Source organism: Homalodisca vitripennis, chromosome 5, assembly GCF_021130785.1.
Source record: "Homalodisca vitripennis isolate AUS2020 chromosome 5, UT_GWSS_2.1, whole genome shotgun sequence".
Classification (NCBI taxonomy): Eukaryota; Metazoa; Arthropoda; class Insecta; order Hemiptera; family Cicadellidae; genus Homalodisca; species Homalodisca vitripennis.
Genome location: NC_060211.1, coordinates 146,556,646 through 146,572,434, shown reverse-complemented (window position 1 = coordinate 146,572,434; position 15,789 = coordinate 146,556,646). Strand labels below are relative to the sequence as shown.

Genomic DNA, 15,789 nt, shown 5'->3' with positions numbered 1-15,789 from the left:
AAGCAAAAAAACTGCACAACTTTAAAGAAGCAATATGTATGGACTTCAGCAAAAACTTTGCTTGCCCCAACATCCAGACAAAAGATGTTTATTATAAACATCAATTGTCCCTGTATATTTTTAACATTTATGTGTTGTCAGATAGCTCAAGTTACATGTACCCTGAAACTGTAGCTAAACAGGGTAGTGACGAAGTGTGTTCTTTTTTGTTCGATTTTGTGACAAACTGACTCGACCCTTCCATTTTGGAACTGGAAATATTTTGTGACTCATGTGGAGGCCAAAATAAAAATACGGTGAAGAAGAGTTTCTGCTCCCGGGACTAGCATATGAAGGTAAGAAGACAACTTTTATTATTTTACAGATCAAATTTAACTTGCGTAAGGAATACCTTAGCCTAACAACTAGCTTGATTTTCACCTATCTCACTCAGTTTTTATCAACCTACATTACCTAGGCCTACTGTAACTAATGTAATTGCATTTTCAACAGGTACTTTGCCTCTCCCAAAACCCAAATTTGATGACCTCCAAGCACTGAAGATTTTTTGTGGACCAAACGCACAGGCATACTACAGTAGTTTAAAACACAAGTGAAGTACTGTATGCAGAAAACCCCTTTGTAAAATCTAGACCTAGTGTATATCAAGAATTGTTCAGAGGAAAAACCTTACATGTCCCTAGACTTGTAACAACTGCACATAGCCTAGAAAAACTTACGTTTCTACTAAGTACTTAATGAAAAAGGTATATATATACTGTATATATATATATATATATATATATATATATATATATATATATATATATATATCAACATAAAAGTAATCAAAAATACCAAGAAAAAATGAAAAAAAATTAGATCTTTTTTTGTTTAGTTTTTTATTAAGCTGCATTAGACTAAAACAGTAAAACAACTCTCCTGAAAAGTTTGGTCATTGTGACTTGTAAGGTTCTTCCCCTGTGGTTTTCATATTTACTGTGCATTTCTGAAAACAGCATAAAACTTTGTGTCAAATTTATATTCTATACTTTCTTTTAAAGAACTACCCGGAATTCGATTTTATATGTACAGAATTCCCAGGTGAAAAAGAGATCGTGTCACATTTTTGAATCATACAAAAATAATGTTGTAGATAAAAACTAAACATATTTGTCTATTCTCTTTGGACATATAAATTACGTATAATATGTTATGTTTGGTTGTTTGTAAGTAAAATAAGGTTAAGAAAAATACATTAACGAGTACCATGAAACACTGTATGACTACAATAAGTTTACGTGCCACTTCTAGGGTTAATTAGACATAATATCACAGCCAAGTAAAGGGTAATATAAACGCAAAGCTAGCATTTAGATAAATTTTTATTCATCTACAGTAAAATGTTAAAGTAAATGTAGATGTATTATAAATATAAAAGAAATAACAATAAAAAAACAACAGAAAACTAAATTAATTTTGTACTTTGAAAACTTACTTCAATATCAGTGATTCCCAATTAGTGCTCCTAGAGCCCTGGTATTAGCAGATTTTAATCAGCTTCAGACTAAATAAATACAATGTGAGTGGAAACCACTGACCTTTAAAACACAGAATGTATAAAATTAAGTAAAGTTCACCTATAATACAAACACAATAAAAATTTTGATTCTTAAAAATAAAATACATTAAAATTGTCTACACATTTACGACTAGTCAGGATCAAGGTTGATGGGCTCTTGGATGGCACCACAGCGATGACGAGACATTGCCTCCTCTGAACGGAAGTTTTTGTTACAGTCAATGCAGGTAAAGAACGATTGCCGCAAATGGAGGTTGACGTGGTGATCGATGATGTCATCTGGGAATGATTTGTTACAGTAGTTACACATTTGTAGAGATCTGAAACAAAAATCTGGTGGTTACGTTCTTGGAATACTTAGATTAATAATATGACCCAAGGGAGAAACATTTGATTTGATTAGTTTTCTCAAACAAGGCCAATTTATTAACCTTTTGACTAGTGGGTTTTCCCTGTAAGAATGTCCTAAAAAGTGTGTTTTTTATTTTTAATTTTGTAGGCGTTTTAAGATTTACTGCAGGAGAAGTAATATTTACAAAATATGAATATAAAATACAATACTGTCAGAAAAAAAAAAAAAATACTAAGGCAACCGGCAACGTAAAAATGAAGACATTTGTCTATATGTAAAAATAATGCAAAATTTCAAGTCTATAGTTAAATTCATGCCTTCTGAATTTTAAAATAGAAAGACAAATACACAAAATAGAAACCACCAGTCACTGAGTAATATGTGGTATTAAAGTTGATGATCACAAATTATTTTTAGCTTTTATCAAAATTTTCCATAAATAACAGAGAGATGGAATTTACCATGCATTTGCTAAGTTTCATATACTATTTACTCCATAAATGACACAAAAATGGTAATTTAATAAAAAACAAACATTGTTCAAAAGAAATAGTGAAGAAATATAAAATACAATTTGTTACAAATAAAGTTTCAAATATCAAGATAGATTTATGCCTATGTATTTAGCTACATTGCATTGAGCCTTATGTTACAGGTTTACTTTATACAAATTTATATGATTACTTACTTATTATCACAATTTATCCAAAAATTCTTGCCCATCTTTTGTTGTATAATGTATATAGAAGGAAAATTCAAAAAAAGTTTTAACTTACTTTTTTGGTTGAGGAACATTGGCCGAGTCTCCCTCTCTGAGGGCCTGGCGACGTGGTGAAGGCAGGGGCAACGTTCCTCTGGTATTGGTGGATGAGGGTGGTGGCAGAATCTTGGGGGCAGGCATCCGTCTCTTGGGAGCTACCCTCCTGGGAGGGTTCACCTGAATGAGACCCTCAGGGTACACAGTGTCCTTGACTGGCACAGGCTGGTACGGTACTGGAGGTTGTTCCACGATCATCACCTGCTCCGGGAGAACCATCATGGTGTCCGGAGAGGGAGAAGCAACGACTGGAGCCTCTTTGGGCGGAGGTGGAGGTGAGGGTGGTGCCAGAGAAATTATTGCAGACTCACCAAATATTATTGGCCTATTTTCTGAGAGCGACCGTACTTTCTCTTCTATTAAGTTCATTTTATAGGAACTCTGTGAACAAATGGCCAGAAACTCAGTATAAAAATAGACTATTTAAAAGTTAAATAAGCGAGAAATGGGATAGGAGATTTACTCAAATGCTTCTTTCTGTTCACAAAGGGGTAGAGTGAAAGTAAGAGAAAATATTACTAATAGTTTTTCTTAATATATAAATTTTTATTTTATCATTCTGATTAATTTTGCTACTTTAATGAGTCAACTTACAATATGAAAATACAGTGCTTTTATATAAGCCATGGTATTAATTTCTAAAATTTTACCATACCATGAGGACTCTGGTGCCTCCCAGAATGGTATCTTAAGAATCATTGATGTATCTAATTTAGATTTAAATTTTATTATTTTCTATACCCAATCTCAATTGAGGTCAAAATAGGAAAATATGTTATCAAATAAAAAATGCAACTCCAAAGATTATTATTAAAAGGGAGTATAAAATAAACTAAAAAATAGATGTGAAATTTTTTGGAATACAATTGACTCATAAGACAATCAAACAAGCTTGTAAGTTTCAATAATATGTATGGTTTTTGAGTTCTGTATCAAAGAAAAACTGTGGTGTTTTTATAACAATATACTTTTTGTCCTGAAAAATGATGTTATTTTTAAGTTTTAAATTAATAAAAGTGACTTTTGTTACCATGATTGATTTATAAAGTTTGATTGCACTCCTCATGATCTTCAATTCTCAATCTCAAATTCTCGTACCACTTCAAGAGGTTCTGCAATTACATTATTTTCTACATTGATATTAATTGAGCGTTTGTTTATTTAATGGATTATCTTTTTGTTGTGCGAATTTATTAATAATTTTCCAAGCAGTTTTTGAAAAGTTTTTGCTATTTTTTAATATGTGATTAATGTTATAAGACTTTGCAGCATTTATAACTTTTCTATAAATTTATAATTGTGATAAAATGATTTGAAGTTTTCATTTTCTGTGCTGATGTAAATTGAATGGTAGAATTTTGAGTTTTTTAACCAGAAATCAATATTCCTTGAGTAGTCCAAGTATTAGTTTTACATTTTTGTTTTTGCTTTCATTTTAGGAAAGGGCAAGAAATATTTTAAATGGAACCCTAAATGACTACTGAATGCCTCAAACATCAAATTCAGGCATTCTTCTCTCAGCCCACCAATAAAATATTTTGAGATCTCCAATAATAATGTATTGATATTGGTTTGGTTCAAAAATATTTATTAGAGAATCAAGTTTTTAAGAGAAAATTTATAGAAGAAAAATACACCTTGCTGGTTGATCTTTACAGACCAATTATTATGACTTTCCTGTATAAACTAGAAATAATTTTCATTCTAATGCTTTTGAAGTCTAGTTTTGCACTAAAATTGACCTCAGATAACTGAAAATTTATTAAATTCTTTACAAATATTGATATACTAACCCCTTGCCGTATGAAAACTGGCATGACATTGAACAATTTGACACCGTTGAAGAAGCCTACAACAGCTTCATAAGGACAGTGACAATAGCCCAGGATGCTGCCTGCCCCAGAAAATTAAAGAAACCTAGAAAGAAATTAAAACCTAAATTCTTTGCAGATGAAGAAGCCAGCAGGCTTAAAGAAAACTTTCTAAGACTACATCAGTTTGAAACAACAGGGGAACTCGACATCAAACAAGACGCAGTAAATGGAAAGAAATCCTATGACCAACGCTTAAAACTACTGAGACAAGAGGCCTCCGCCAACTTCATAGAAAGAGCTGACGACAAGCCCAAAGCCATGTGGAAAATAGTTAATAATGCCCGTAACCAAAACAGGAGCTCTACAGATGACATAAAACTGAAAATAAATGGACAACTTTCACATAACCCTCAAGAAGTTGCCTATCATCTGAATTTATTTTTTGTTAATATGGCAGAAACAACACTACAAAAAATCCCAGTGGATGAGAAGAAAGAATTGGAATCTGTGGAACCACATGAAACAGCATTAATGGAAACAATGACCAAAACGAGCATTGATGAGGTTAAAGATACAATTAAAAACCTCAAATTCAAAAATTCAGCCGGTATTGATGAAATTTCTTCCAAAATATTAAAATTTTGTGCTGACGAACTAGCCCCCCCATTGGTTGCCATATTCAACAAATCTTTTAAAGAGGGTCAATTCCCCTCAAAATTAAAAATTTTGAAAGTGTTCCCTAAATTTAAAAGTGGGTGCAAACATGATGCAAACAACTACAGACCAATTTCACTGATATCAACATTTTCAAAATTATGTGAGAGAATTGTTCTTCAAAGACTCCTGGACCATTGCGCTCAGCACAATCTCTTAAATGAAAACCAACATGGATTTACAAAAGGGAAGTCGTACAACGGCATTGATCAAACTAATTGAATCAGTGACAGACAGCATTGAAGAGGGAAAATTGACCACAGCTTTGTTTCTTGATTTAAGTAAGGCGTTTGATTGCCTCAGCCACAACATCATTCTGAAGAAATTGGAATTGCTTGGAATCAAGGGGACAGCAAATAATTGGTTTGAGAGCTACTTAAAGGATCGTACCCAACTAGTAGAGCTCTACCACTCATCAAATGGTATCACAAAGGCAGTCAGATCAAAAGTCCTTCCAGTGCTGAGAGGTGTGCCACAAGGTTCCGTATTAGGACCAGTGATTTTCATTATCTTTACCAATGATCTACCCCAACACCTAGGAAACTACTGCACACCTCTAATGTATGCGGACGACACTACCTTATTTCTGACCAAACGTTCAGCAGATGGCCTTGCGGTCTCATCTTATACAGCTCTCAACATGGCCATCCAATATTGCTATGGAAATGACCTTGTAGTAAATCCATCAAAGACTAACCAGATCGCTTTTGGAAGGAGAGCATCAGAAGTCCCAACCATTCCAGATGTCAGTATTGAAGATCATTTAAAATTCCTTGGAGTAACAGTGGATACCGAACTAAATTGGACTAATCACGTTGACAATCTTAGTAAAAAACTCAACACTGGTCACTTTGTCATCAAGCAAATTCTTTCTCTTAGTAGCCTTGAAACAGCAAAAATAACTTACTTTTCCCTTTTTGAGTCTCACCTGCGCTATGGTCTTGCTGCCTGGGGTGGAAGTACTGCTTCAAATCTTCAACGGATACTTATCATACAAAAGAAATGTATTAGAACACTGGCGGGACTACAACCTCTGGAGAGCTGTAGAGAGGCATTCAAGTCTCTGAGGATTCTCACTGTCATTTCGCTTTACATTCAAGAAGTAATAATGTACGCTGATGGGGAGAGTCTTCCAAGGACCAATGATGTACACCACTACAACACCAGAAATGTACACCTCTACAACCTTCCTGTACATCGTCTGAGGCTTTATGAGCGAAAACCATCATATATGGGAATGAAGCTCCACAATCTCCTACCACCTTACCTGCTGTCCAAAAGAGGAAAGGAACTCAAGATAGCACTACATCAATGGCTTCTAGACCGGTCATTCTACACGCTGGAAGAGTATCTTCAAAAAACCTTTTCCTGATGTTAATGTATTTAATGACACTGTTTATAATCTCAAAGATTGTAAATAAAGATATTCTCATTGTCATTCCCTTTATGTTGAAGACGAGTGAATAATTCAGCCAATGTATAGTTTTCTATTAAAAAAAAAACAATTGTTTCAAGTTTGAACCCATTTTCAGATATGAAAAGTACTTTTGACTTAAGTTTGTTACACATTAGCAACAGTTCATCCACATTGTCGATGGCAGACTGCGCGTTCAAGTGTACGACTCTCATCAGTTCATCGGACTTGTAATTTTAAACCTCGAAACACTTTGTTTTGTTTTCAATTTTGGAATTATGAAAAGAGAATTTTATATTAAGATCTGATGTTGTGACACTTTTTCTACATGCACTTGGACATTGTCGTTTTTTTTAATATCAATTGTTTATGAACATTGAATTCAAACCTGTTTATATAGAAATAAAGTTTCATGCAAATTTTAAAGTCAGTGGTTTCATTCGCAAGAGACATGAAAATAAATAAATAAATTTGTTCCTAGAGAAAATCTAAGGACAGACAGACAGAAAATACATTTTCTTTCTTTGAGTACTAGCTTTGTTAATGCTCACCCAAACAACTTTTCGGTACAAGCATCCGTCATGTGTTTTTTATAGATTACAGGTATGTTACTAAAACTATCCTTTTTATAATAAATAATAATATTAATACTTTTTGACACATGAATCCACTTTCTGTAATATGGAAAAAAACAATACATATTGTAATTATGATAGGGAGGGTTGTTATAATGTGAATGATGAGTTTAGCTCTAGTTCACCTTCAGGTGGGTTTTTTAAACCCACCTATAAAGGTGCCCTCTTCTTCAATAACCTGTTACTGCAGTGTCTTGCATCTGACACTGTCTCAGACTTCAACATCAGAGCCACCTAGACTACAAAATATAAAATTATAGTGTAATTTAGGTGAAGAAGTAGTCTCATTGTCTCATCAGATGTACAATTCAGTACATTACAATGTTTCTAACACAATCTTCTTCGTCACCAACTTTTTTTGGATCTTTTCAGGTGAACATGTCTTTAGAATCCAGGAGCCAAGTTTGACACATCGTCAGATTCCAGACACTGCAGTAAGAGGAAGGTGAACTGGAGCTAAACTAAACATTCACAAAAAATATTGCAGTAACATTGGTAAAGACAAAATAATAACAAAAAATAACTATTAATGAACCAATAACAATCAACAAATAACTAATTAAAACTTAATGTAAAAGGGTTTCCTAATAGAGTATAAAGAGTTTGCCATGAGTTTATTTTAAATACCATATCTTTCAAATGAATGAAGATGGAGCTCTTTCATTTCTCTAGGCAACAATTTAAATAATATAATGCTGCTATCATAAAAATTTGAGTACAACTCTTTGTTTTGGATATGCCTCATATATTACTTATTTAAGTAGGTTAGTGACGTAGCAATAGTGCTCAATATGAATGACTGCCAATGCTTTTGTAAGTCTCAACGACTCAAAAAAAATATTCTTATGGCATTTTAATAACTCTTAAACATTACATTTCCAATAAGTTGTCAATGTAACAATTTAAGAGAATAAAAAGATCATGGCATATTTAACCATTATATCCCCCTAGTTTCATTCTTCTATCTATTCTACAATCAAAAAAATGTTGAATATGTTACACGTTAAATAGGTTAGTATAGGAGTACAAGATTAGTAAATTTGTACAAACTGTTTACATTTTCTTCCTCTTCATAATGGTTTGATACTGCATGTAGCTTCCTTTCTATTCTCAGCTGTCCCTCCTTACATAGCTGATGTAGCTCCCATGTGGCGTCCAACTTGGGTAAACATGTTAAGCAAATTTGTTTTGGCAATGTGTCAGTTTCTTCAACCTGAAATACAATACAATACGTATTTTGTACAGTAATTAAGACAAATAAATATTAGTAAGTGAATATTGTATATTATTATTAATAATCCTTTTTAAACCTATGGTCCGATATGTTGGACCATGATAGATTAGAGAAAACATCTATGGTTAAATATATTAGAATATTCACATTACTTGTGTTCACTTTCGACCATCAAATGCTTTGAAATTAAATGAACTAATTCAATAGGCTCATTAACTATGCCACACAAGAAAAGTACTTTCATAGCAGCAACAACGGACCCATACATATGTTTTAGCAAATCTCGTCTTTGATTGTACTCCATGTAAATGTTGACAGACAGGCCTCCAAAATAATTCAAATATCTTCTTAGACACATTTTACAACTGTTAAATATTTAAATGTTTCATGCACGTTCACAAATAACCTACACTAATAACAAAATAAAGCCATTTGAAAGGAACTTATATTTTTTAACTTGCACGTAAAGAAATCAATTTGTTTATACACAGGTATTTATGAATAGTTGTAAATACCGAATGTTCATAAATTCCTGGATATTTTAGAATTAGAACAAGCTCAGAAGCGGCCACAGCCACAATCGAATCATGATTATCCATACTATTAATTACAAATCACGTTTTGGAGTAAATTTCACTAAAAACCTCAAAAAATCTACGGTAACTCGTTTTTTAGTTGTTTCAATACTAGAGAGTATTTAAATGAACACAAATTAGAACTATGACTTAACACCTAAGTTAAACGATTATGAAATAAAAACAAAGGTCTCAACTAAAAGTTCAGAAAACATTCTTAGACCATGAACAATTTCCAAACAATGAGATAAAAGTTGAAGTAATCCAATCATGACATAGGCCTAAATCTAAAATAGATTTTAAAGCTTGCTGTAGTGCAAAAATATTGAGTTTTACTTCATAAGAATAATGTTGAACTTCAAACACATTTACATTATTCTATTTGGTTGGACAATTACGGGAAATGTCTCATTTTATAGACGTAATTAATATAAATCCAAAAACTTTTTACATTTTTTGCAATTATAAACTTTTTGAAGTTTAATATGGGGAAGCATTGACTTCATCACCTTGTCGAAGGTAGTGAGTGTGTGTTTTGTAAATAAAGGAGTCCAGATTTTTTCTCACATGGAATAAACTAGCTAAAATATATTGGCCGTAAATTGTAAGGATCTTCAACTATTTGAAAATACGCCTGCAATGTTCGAGACTAATAACTGAGGAAACTATCATGATAGCCTTTTTTTGGAGATGAAGGACATTGTTACACCTTGAGGCATGACCCCATAACTGTAAGCTATAGCTAATTTGGCTGAAGAGTCTGTGAAGGAAGTGCTTTTGTAACAAATGTGGCCTGAATCTTCGCAATAAGTAGACCACTCATGCACGTTTCCTGTGGGTGCTGTCTATGTGCTCATTGCAAAGCACCCTTGAGTACAAAAGAAAGCATAAAAAGCTTAACTGCCTCTGTATTTGGAAGCTTGTGTCATTCCACCACAATTCATACACTGTATTTTGTCAGAATTAACGTTACCTGTTGTTATTACTACTAAACAAAAAAATTTCCATCCTTGGAGAAATTTAATAGGATAAACAGGTGTGCGTGCGTGTCTGTGTGTGTGCGCATGTGTGTTTTGAAATTCATAGGTAATTTGGAAATTTATTTTCTGTAGCAGGTCTGGGCAATCGATAATTCCGTTAACCAGCTTGTACAAGAAGAGAACGTCTTGGATGGAGCGTCTTGTTTCAAGTGAAGGTAAGTTAAGATAAGACGAAATCTCTTGTAGTGGGACATCCAGATACCTAAATCCAAGGCGCACTCCCGCAAGTCTCAGGAATGTCCTCTGCACCCTCTCAATGCCATCCCTCAAGTACAACTGGTGAGGGAACCACACCACACAACAATATTCAAGGTGTGGTCTTATCAAGCAGCAATACAGCGTCCTCAAGATGTGCAGGTCGGAGAAAGGCTTAGAAAGTCTGAAGAGAAGACCAAGAACTTTGAGTTCTTTTATTTTAACCACTTGTTAAAATAACCTTTAATTTTGTTACTATTAGTAACCAAATCTAATCTAAACCTAATTATATCGCGAAATATCATGAAATAGACAGGTACAGAGTGGCCTCCTTTTCCCCAATACCGTTTCCTTTTGGGAGGCAGAAAACAAGAACCGATCATCATAATAACATAATATTCCCAGAGTCAAATAGTCTGTTCTATCTAATATGCTAATATAGTTTTTTTAGGTCCCCAGTAAGAAAAACTCTCCAGAAATAGTGACCTCCGGATAGCACCAAAGTACCAATTACACTAGAGTTTAGTCATTAAAATATTTAATATAATCAATAAAGCAAATGAAATTATTGAAAAATATGTAAATTAAAATAACATATAATTCTCTGTTAACTTACTATTAGTAACACAACAACATGGGCAGACAGGGATTTTTCAAATTCTGTAGTACAGTAAGCGGCCACCACCACAATTGCATTAGGGTATCAAATTATTGATTAGAAATATATAACCTATCAAATACAAAAACGTTCTAATTACAGTTATTTATAATTAATATTTTCAGCTCATTTTAATGTATTGAATTGTTCCAAATTAATTCAAACAAAGTAAAAGCATTTGCAACGTCTACGAGAAAATAGTCTAAAGAGTAATGCTGATGTACATGTGTTAGTGAAGTAAAAAGTATCTTCACTAAATGTTACACAGTTTTGTTTCTAAAATTTTATAAATACAAATAACCTAAGCTAGTGTTTTATTCATCATTCCAATATTACTGTTTTAGACATAAAAACAGCTGAACTATACTGTCATTTAAAATACCTATATCGAAATTCATTTGGTTTTGATAGTTAAAAAAATAATGAATATATAGATGATTTGAATGTAATAATGGCTGCTTATTATACTGCGGCCCATTTAAAAACTAATATGTTAAATAAATGGGGTAGAGTATGATAAGCAGACCGGTTTTTATATAGCTTATTACAATAATCGATACTTATATATCTCAGATACCCAAACAATCAAACGATACCAATGTATCTGAAATACTAAATTAAAGTTACATGTTTCAAATTAATAGAAATTGTTTAAACAATTGCATAGTACTATAAATAATAGAGGGGCCAAACGATAAAACTAAGAAAGGAGATAGTAAAAATAACATTTAAATAATAAAGAAAACATAACAACAAAACAAACATTTTGAAACTGAGAAAGACACAGTAAATAATCATATAATATAAAGTTGGTTTGTATATAGGCTAAGTTATTTAGTTTCTAAAGTTAACTTATAGCGCAAATAGTCTTTAGAAAATGCATGTACAGTTGATGCCGACGATTTAGTTATTGTTCAAATTAATACCTATTGGTTGATTATATCGATAGGTATAATAATTAAATATTGTTATAAAAAACTGGTCGGGTAGGGTACGATAAGCGGACCCGGTTTTTTATATTGAAGAATGTAATCATTGATACCTGATATTCGCATATCAAATCCTAGACTATCAATCGATATAAAAGTATCTATAGTCCTCAATATCAATCATATGGGATAGAGTACGATAAGCGGGCCCGGTTTTTTTATATTGAAGAATGTAACCATCGATACCTAATATTTGCATCTCAAATCCTAGACTATCAATCGATATAAAAGTACCTATATAGTCTTCAATAACAATCATATGTTTTAAATTAAAATATGAATTTAATATTTACCCTACAGTGATCAAACAAGTTATTATAAAAAAAAATTAGGAAAACTGAAGACGACCATATTTGCTCCTCTCACAGTTACAGTTGTTTCTTTCCCACAAATTTCACATAATGGGGTTTTCTGTACGAGTCCAACATGTCACAAAAACAATATATTTTATTTATGTCTTATCATCTTTCAAAGAAATGTCATGTAGTTTTCTAAAATTGACTGCTATTTTTAATAATCAAAATTACTTATGTAAAATTGAAATATTAACCTACGTGTACTATTTTAAAGTGTTTACAGCTGTTGATATAGACTATTTAATAGTTCAAAATAATTAATCAGTATCGATTGATTATATTGATGGTTATGATTAAGTAATATCGTTTGCCAATTTCGATATAAAAAACCGGGTCCTCTTATCGTACCCTACCCCATAAAACATATAATTCGAGAATAAATAATCATTTAATATTTTTTTAACTCTCGATTCTCTCTCATTTTGGTCCACATAACAAACGTGGCCGACACTTTAGGCATTCGGTACCAGTAAGATTAAACGCCGGGGCGGCAAATCACGAATTTGACGTTACCAACGTATTCTGCTCACCCTCCTGAACAAAAAATATATATAGTACTAGGGGGTGCAAATGACAAATAACATGATTTTGGGGGGTATATTGATAAGTGGTAAAGTTTCTAATGTTTTAATGTTCAGTTTGTGTGCTGTGTCTGGATAATCTGTTTACTTGAATATTATCTGCGGCCGGGACTGATAGCAGCCTGATAGCATACCTGTTATCTGAGTTGTCCGGGGCATAGGTCAGTTCTACACAAGATATCGTGTTCAGTAGGTCGGATTGAGTGAGTGAGTTTACAATGATGAATCAACCATCCACTAGTTCAACCAACCCTAGTGAATTGTGTGTGTCGGAGTGTTTCGTAGGGCACGTAAAGAGCTTACGTTTTAACCGAAACGAAATTATCTCTTTTTTAATAGAACAGGGCATTTTTAAAAATGAGTGTATTTGTTCGTCGTGCGGTCGAGTGGTGTTTTTAAACCGGGAGACTGTGTCGTTTCGTTGTGATAGACCACTTTTTTGTTGCTGCTGTTTAGCTATATCCGCCAACACACTAATGGTAAGTGTTCTCTGTTAATATCCATCTATATATTTGAGTTTTTCATGATTTATTTAGTTTTTAAACTTTACATTACATTTCAATTTATATTTTTGATCAGCCCCTCTAGAATTTTATATTTTACTGATAGGTACTATCTCGAGGGATGTTTTTCTTTTATTGACATCAGCGCGGGGCAGCACCTTCGGTGCTGCCCCGCGCTGATGGCCGGGGGCACTCGTAATTAATTTTTTTCTCGAAATTAAGAAAAACATTATTAATTTTGATCAAAATTCTGCTCATTTCTGTAATTTCTCATTTACGTTTGCAAAGATGGCGGCGCAACCGATGACGTCATCACGAGGTTCAATCATTGGCCACAAAAGGTCACGTGACGCTAGACGTGGATGTAGAACATGGAGATATTACTGGAAAGTTATTTAATTTTTTATTTTCTAGAACTTCGTTATTTCTCATTTCCACCCCATCAAACCTTATACTTTTTTTTATATAGGACGATTCCAATAAGTTAAGAACGCAAAACTCGTATTTTTCCGCCCCGGCGGTTAATATGATAATTACCAGGCATTCTTCATGAAGCACACATATTCCATATGGAAAGTACCTACGCCGATTTCACAAAAAGATAAGTTCTGTTCTCACAGTTACAGTTGTTTCTTTCCCACAAATTTCACATAATGGGGTTTTCGGTACAAGTCCAACATGTTGAAGCCACAAAAAAAATATATTTTATTTGTGTCTTATCATCTTTCAAAGCAATGTCGTGCAGTTTTCTAAAATTGACATACAGCCATTTTTAATAATTAAAATTACTTATGTAAAATTGAAATATAGGCCTAACCCTTAGAAGTTTAGGTATTTATTTACAATACCGTGACCATGAAAAATGGACTTTTTTTCATGGGTTGGGCATTTATAGCCAAGTATTATTATCACAGGTGCATATAAACTGGGGGGAAAGTATATCATTGTATTATATTGATGCCTTTCGGCCATTATTGCATTAAGGATGGAAAATAACCGACAAAATTTTGTCGAACAACACACTTGGAGGGTTAAGGATCAGGGGCATCACGTGATCTGGGATTCGACTTTTGCAAGCTCGAGTTAATTTTTTTTTCTAAAAGAGCAAGCAGTGCGCAGCACTGCGCAGCGGGCAGGCATCGTTGACAGGATTAACGTCATCATTTCAGTAAAATTGCCAGAGGTACTGTCAAAAACAGAGTTTTCAGAGGATTTCAAAAAATCGTAACTCCTTCGATTTTCGTTGCCGACGAATTTTTTCTTCACTATTGTTTTCAGGAAAAATTGTAGTTTTCAGGAAAAAAAAATTAACATACCTTTCCATGGTCACGATTTTGTAAATTGATACCGAAGTTTATTATTTTAAAGTGTTTACAGCTGTTGATACAGACTATTTAAGTTAATAATTCAAAATAATTAATTAGTATTGATTGATTATATCGATGGTTATGATTAAGTAATATCGTTTGCCAATTTCGATATAAAAAACCGGGTCCGCTTATTGTACCCTACCCGCTTAATGTACTCTGCTTATCATACCCTACCCAGCCGGTCTGCTTAATGTACTCTACCCAATAAACGTTTTGTGCTGAATAAATTAAGTCTAGGGACACTTACTATGACAGGTAGACATGAATGCATTTTTTTATGTATATTTTGTTTTTTTCCACTTTCACCAAACACTGGAACACAGTTTTTATTTACTCGTCCACAAATTCGACACAGTTGTTGCAAGAGAGCTGCTCTTTGATTCGATTTCGTTGTCATTTTCTCAAGATAGAATATTAGAGACCTAGCAGATCACTAGTATTAGGCTTAAATTATATTCTACGTTTTGATTAATAACACAACTAGCCTAGATTGTGAATTTACAATGCCTAATACCAACGTAACAACTCGTTCATTTCGTTTATGAATAGAACAATCATGGATATAATGAGTTTTCCCAAGATGATTTCTTACACTAAATCATTATAAAACACAATCTAATATTGTTAAATTGTTTTCGCTAGGTTATGAAAACCTTGCAAAGACTAACAAATCTTGTAAATACTGACTGCAGGCTAAGCTCAGGCTTGCAAACGTAATGTTTCCCAGTGCTTATTTTCCCCTTCTTTTTCTTCATGTTATTGGCTTGAGAGTGATTCTATGCAGCCTCATAGTTCTCTTTTGGGTAAATTTCTGTCATACAATGAAGAGTTGTAACAAATTTGAGGGTTGTATTATAAATAGGATGTTTAGGCAATCAGGTGGGTCCTATATTTTTTTTTTCAACAATTAAATTGGTTTTTTTATTTGCTTTGTTTTCATCATTGTTATATAAAACAGTCACCTTTATTTTTTAAAAAATT

General features: G+C 33.0%; 1 protein-coding gene across 1 annotated transcript; it reads right to left on the bottom strand.

The window, feature by feature from the left end:
* Window positions 1-1,346: 1,346 nt before the first annotated feature.
* LOC124362984 (translation initiation factor IF-2) lies at window positions 1,347-15,506 on the bottom strand. Its single transcript, XM_046817913.1, has 4 exons — window positions 15,056-15,506; window positions 8,365-8,520; window positions 2,690-3,111; window positions 1,347-1,881 (listed from the first exon to the last, which is right to left on the bottom strand). Exons 1-4 carry the CDS (start codon window positions 15,203-15,205, stop codon window positions 1,692-1,694), a joined length of 918 nt encoding a protein of 305 aa, XP_046673869.1. The 5' UTR covers window positions 15,206-15,506; the 3' UTR covers window positions 1,347-1,691.
* Window positions 15,507-15,789: the final 283 nt, after the last annotated feature.